This window comes from Bos javanicus, chromosome 11 (genome assembly GCF_032452875.1).
Source record: "Bos javanicus breed banteng chromosome 11, ARS-OSU_banteng_1.0, whole genome shotgun sequence".
Lineage (NCBI taxonomy): Eukaryota > Metazoa > Chordata > Mammalia > Artiodactyla > Bovidae > Bos > Bos javanicus.
The window spans coordinates 66,606,268-66,612,267 of NC_083878.1; the positions used below are offsets into that span (position 1 = coordinate 66,606,268).

The following is a 6,000-nucleotide window of genomic DNA, read 5'->3' on the forward strand; positions in this document are numbered from 1 at the left end:
ATGTATCCGAAGACTCAATATTTAAGTGTCAAATCTTCCCAAACTGCCCAATTTGCAAACCCAATTAATATTCCAGTTCTTGGAGAATTGGAGAATGAACTGACAAGTTCATGCTAAAATCTATGTAACAATGCCAAGGGCCTAGAATAGTCAAAATGACTTTGAATAAACAAAGCTGAAAGATTTAGGCTATCCAATTTAAAGACTAAAATATAGATCATGAAATAAAATGTTTTAGCTCTTGTAGGTCTTTTGCATTTCGAAACTTAAAAGACTGATATAATTAACTATGTAAAGTAACTAGAATTCTTATACATTGCTGGTAAAAATATGAAATGGTACAACAATCAGGATATTTCTTATATGGTTAAACGTATACTTACCATGTGATTTGTTAAATCTCCTCTTAGGTGTTTACTCAAGAGAAATGAAAACATGTTCACTTTAAGACTCATACTCAAATATTCATAACAATTTTATTTATAACTCCAAAGGCTGCAAACAACCCAGCTGTTCATTTATTGGTAAAGGGATAAATAAACTCTTATATATCCTTACCATGAAACACTACTCATAACAAAAGGAACCAACTATTTAAACAAAAACATTATACTACAACATAATGCTAAGTGAAAGAAATCAGCCACAATGCCATGATTCTATTTACATGAAATTCTAGAACCATTAGAACTGTTATTGAGACAAAAAGCTCAGAGTGGCTAAGACTGGGGGCACTGACTACAGATAGGCATGGAGGAAATTTTCAGGATGACCAGAAATGTTCTATATTTTTATTGGGGTGGTGATTATACACTAGTCAAAATCTATGTTACTGTACAGTTTAAATTGGTGTATCAATATATTTACGCTTCCCTTGTGGCTCAGCTGGTAAAGAATCTGCCTGCAATGTGGGAGACCTGGGTTTGATCCCTGGGTTGGGAAGATCCCCTGGACAAGGCAAAGGCTACCCACTCCAGTAATCTAGCCTGGTGAATATATTTACATAAAATTTTTATGTAAATTGTATACCAAAGTTGACTAACAAACTTTCAATGGATTCCCAGAGGCATGAAGATAAATTCAATAAGCAGGCCCTGTAACATCTAAGCTCTATTTACCTCTCCAGTTTAATCTTTTTTTAAAAAAAATTTTTATTGGAATATAGTTGATTTACAATCTTGGGTTGCTGCTGCTGCTGCTGCTGCTGCTAAGTCGCTTCAGTCATGTCTGACTCTGTGTGACCCCAGAGACTGCAGCCCACCAAGCTCCCCCATCCCTGGGATTCTCCAGGCAAGAACACTGGAGTGGGTTGCCATTTCCTTCTCCAGTGCATGAAAGGGAAAAGTGAAAGTGAAGTCGCTAAGTCGTATCCAACTCCTAGCGACCCCATGGACTGCAGCCTACCAGGCTCCTCCGTCCATGGGATTTGCCAGACAGGAGTACTGGAGTGGGTTGCCATCGCCTTCTCCGACAATGTTGTGTTAAATCCATCTTAATCTTTAGTCAGTCTGTACCTCACTGTCTGCTCAAGCTATGCTGGGCTACTCATTCCTTGAAACACATTTTGCTGTCCTCCAGCTGTTGATCGTTGTAGCTCCTTTTTCCTCAAGTGTTCCCTCTTCTGTCAGCTCTTAAGAAAGCCATCCCTTAAATCTTGGGCTAGACTAAGACCCCTGGTATATGTCCCAAGGGTACCACTACTTTTTTAGTACATTTTGTACAATAATAATTATTTACTTTATTATTGATAATCTTGTATAAAGTATGTTTTCCTCCTCTAGATTAGAAGCCCTATGAAGCCAGGGAAATCTATTCTGTTCACCACTCTTCCCCCAATGCCTGATATATAGAGGAAGTCTTTACATATTTGCTGATAAATCAGCCAAATAAAAAAAATAATAAAATTAAAAATTAAAACCCTTAAATATTAGCATTTTCAATGTAACAACATATTAAAAATGATAAGTGACATTAAGTAGGGTTTCTTTGAAGAAATGAGAAGTTTAGTATTCTATATTATTTCCATAGATGGGTAAAGGAATGAAATGAAATTCAACACATCTCCCAATTATCTCTTAATGAACCAGAAAAAGGATGCTCTAACAAGATAAATATTTGAAACCAACAGTATATCTAATAGTGAAATGTTGGAGATAAGGATTACCACTATTAGTAGAAAACATTATTCTAGAAACATTAGCCAATGCAATAAGGGCAGGAAAAAAAACCCAGAAAATGACACTATGATATGAATTAATAGATTGTGACTATCTACCTGAAAAATCCAAGATAACTGAATGAAGAATTTTAGTAAGCAAGTTCAGTAAGGTGGCCAATTATAAAATACACAAACATGTACTGTAAAAACAGTGCAGCAGTGGCATTAAGTATAGGCAGATCAATGGAACAGATAACAAAAATGTAGTGAGAGAATTCATTTTTTGCCACAAAGAAATTACTATAAAACTGATCACTGGAGAAGCATGGATTATTTAATTAACTGTACTGAGACACTGGGCTTCCCAGGTGGCTCAGTGGTAAAGAATCTGCCTGCCAATGCAGGAGATGTGGGTTCGATCCTTGGGTTGGGAAGTATTCTTGTCTGGGAAATCCCATAGACAGAGGAACCTGGCAGGCTAGAGTCCATGGGGTCACAAAAAATTGGACATGACTTAGAGACTAGAACAACAACTGGGACATTATGAACAAATATATGAAACTATGAGCTGATATAACATTTCATAATATTTGATTTTATATCCTTTCTTAAGGGAAAATAGTGATTATTTTCCTTTACATGGTTTCCATTTGCTTTGGCATCATACCCCAACACTCCCAAGTAGACCTTACCGGCATGGTGATCTGGATGGGCTGCCGTTCTCCACTCTTGGTTGGGGCCACACCTTCTGTGTCATATGTTCCTGTATATACGATTCTGTCCCCATCGGGCTCTTTAGACTTCAGTTCCAGTGGGACAACCACACCACCAATGGAAATGTTCCTGCAACGGACTTGAGTTGATCATATATGGTAGATATTAGCTTAGGCACCCTGTCCTGGTCTGGACCATAACCCTGGGCAGAAACCATACAGGGTTGGCTAACAGAGACACTGTGGTGTGATAGAAAGTTCTGAAACTTTAGGGAGCTTGTCTTTCCCAACTAACCAGTCATGTGAACCTAGATCAATGCTTAATCTCTCTGGATTGACATGAGTATTCTCATCCAGAATACTTGTGCAAGGCTAAGTCAGATTCTGTCAATGGTCTTCCTCTTTAGTTTCTCATCCGTGGAACTTTTAAAAATCTAGCTATACCCAGCCTATTTCAAACACTTGGCTTGGGGTGTGGTTTGGGCATTTGTAAATTTATTTTAACATTGCAGAGGTGATTCTAATGCACAGGTAGAATTCAGAACCACTGAACAAGTTCTCTAATAATTTTTTTTTCTGTTGCAACAATAGAACATTAGGGGTCCATGATTTGGGGGGTACACTTCCTCAAGCCAGGCATACACCAAAAATTCTCACTGCATCATTCCTCATGTTAGGGTAATGGTTCTTGAAGTCTCATCCCTGGACCAGCAATGTCAGTATCACCCGCCAACCTATCAGAAAGCAAATTCTTAAGCTCCACTCTAGTGCTAGAGTTTACTACATCTACTTAAGGTGAGGTTCAGTCATCTGTGGTTTTTTTTTTTTTTTAGTCATCTGTGTTTTAAAGATCCCTCTAGGTGATTCTCATGTACACTCAGGTTTGAGAACCACTAGTTAGGGCATTGAAGTGCTTTGAAAAAATTAAAGTATAACAGGAAAAAAAAAGTTTTATCATTAACACAAATTTGTTTTTAGATTAACTTGAAAAATAGAGAACTATCCTGAGGGAACTAGACCAGGTAACTTGGTAGAAGAGTTTGCCAGGAAAAAAGGGAAAGGAAAAGTCTAGATCATATCTAGATGCATAGAACACTGGGAAATGTGAGGATAATGGATGCTTGGAGCTGCTGGGGATGCTGATAAGTAAATAGACCAAGAGCATCAGAATCAACCCAGGTTTGATTCTAGGTCTTTCAACTGGAGCCTGGCACCTAGAAGGTGGATACAACTTTGTTGAATTAAAGTCTATTGGCCGATACAACTTTGTTGAATTAAGGTGTACAGGGGGAGACTTAACCTATCTGCCCTTTCTCTCCACCCCACCTTTTGAGCTCAGCAAATGGTAGTAGATACAATACGGGGTGGTTTCTTTCCTCTTTCCACCATGCTTAGGCAGAAGCTGAGAGGTAAAGGACTCCACCTCTTATGGTAAAGGATACTTCCCCGTTCCTGCACTCTTCTACACTGACTTTCTAGCCCGAGGTTTACTGGATACATCAACCTCTGATAGCAGAGACGAGATAGTTTCTGCCACACACACACACACACACCACCATCCTTTTGTTGTAAGGATGCTGCTAATCCCATCATCAGGCTGAAACAGACAATTCAGGAGAAAAAGAAACACACCAGGCAAAGAAAACTAGGCCTAAGTGGGGAAGGCTGCCCTCAGGCTTGCTCTTCCAGCCCCGGGATTCCAGGCTCATAATGGCTGATGGATGAGTGGCGAGCATCCTTAAGAAGCCCCAGTAATCAGCCACCCCCAATTTTATACCTCATAACTCAGCCTCTTTTCCTCCTTCAGTCTCGCAGAACTCGGCGGAGATGAACCGGAATTGCGGTAGGTGAAGCCCAGGGCGAGCTTCTCCCCTCCGCCCCACCCCGGCCGCCTGAGGGTCCGCATCAATGGCTGGACAGAAGGGATGAGAAATTTACAAGAAAAAACCCCCAATCCCCTGGCTTCCAGTTGCAGTTTTAAACACCTCACCCTTAAGGCGTGGAGGGAAGCGAGAATAGCGAAGGAGATGACCTAGGGAGCAGACAGCTGACCTCATACCTCCCCCCAACAAAACCTCCTGGGCCCTCCGGGCGAGGTGAGAGGCAAGAGGTGCCCGGGAGAGGCTCTGGCTGTCCCGGGGACCTCGTTCCACCCAGCGTATCCCGAGACGGGCCGGTTAGCCGCGGCGCGCGCCCGCACTCACTCGACCTGCAGCGTGGTGGGCTTAATCTTCACCTCCACCTTGTAGGAGGAACCCGTGAGCAGCTTGATGGTGCGGTTCTGGCCGAAGCGCTGCCCGTCCACCTTGTAGAAAACCGGGCCGTCGTTCGGCTGGATGCGCAGGGCGATGGAGAGGCGCACGAGGCCCGGCAGGTCTCCCATGGCTGGGGCGGGCGGGCGCGGCGGCTCCAGGGGGGCGGAGGACTGAGCCGGCGGCGACCGGGAGGCTGGAGCGCGGTGGGCGGAGAGGAAGCGCGGGGAGGGAGAGGGAGGTGGCGGAGCGGAGGCTGCCGCTAGGAGCCCGAGCTGTCGCGGCCGTCAGCCCCGGCTTCCCAGGAGCAGCTCCGCAGGCTGTAGTCCCCAGCCCCTCTCGGCGAAGAAGCGGGCCCCAGGGACAGCTCCGAGGTCTGATGCTCCCACATCCCCCACTCCCCGAGCCGCGCGCTCCGCGCACCCATGGGGCTCACTCCGGCCCGCAGGCCGCGGGCAGATCTGCGCAACTGGAGGAGAGAGAGTTAATCCTGTTTACGCATTACAATCCCCTTCAGCGGGGGAAGCGGACATTTAGGCTCCTCCTAGGGCAGCGCGGGGCGGGCGGAGGGGAGGATGGGGAGGGACAGGGTAGATCCTGGGTTTAAGAGGCAGCCGCAAGACTCCGGGATCTGGATATCCCCTCGCACAGCGAAGAGCTGTGGACACCGTTGCTCGCGGATCTGGCCCCAGCCAGACAGGAGGAAGCTGAGGGGCCAAAGCGGGGCAGGAAACCGTTAGCTAGTGATTTTAATCTCAGGAAACATGTTTTTCCAAAGCTTAGGGGACAAGGCTGAGGATACTCGCAATTCCATGTAATGTGGATTACAAACCATCCTGGATTAGTAATGCGCGCAAAAAAAAAAAAAAAGAAAAAG

General features: G+C 44.3%; 1 protein-coding gene across 2 annotated transcripts in view; it reads right to left on the reverse strand.

Annotated features, from left to right (window-relative positions):
• CNRIP1 (cannabinoid receptor interacting protein 1) overlaps positions 1-5,643 on the reverse strand; it is a 32,514-nt gene extending 26,871 nt beyond the window's left edge. The window contains exons 1-2 of one of the 2 annotated variants that reach the window (XM_061432836.1): positions 5,076-5,643; positions 2,851-3,001 (exon numbers count right to left, since the gene is read on the reverse strand). In XM_061432836.1, the coding sequence (XP_061288820.1) occupies positions 2,851-3,001; positions 5,076-5,254 (330 nt within the window). In that variant the 5' untranslated portion in view covers positions 5,255-5,643. The remainder of the gene's footprint in view (positions 1-2,850; positions 3,002-5,075) is intronic. The other variant, XM_061432835.1, reaches the window with a different exon arrangement.
• Between the last annotated feature and the right edge of the window lie 357 nt (positions 5,644-6,000).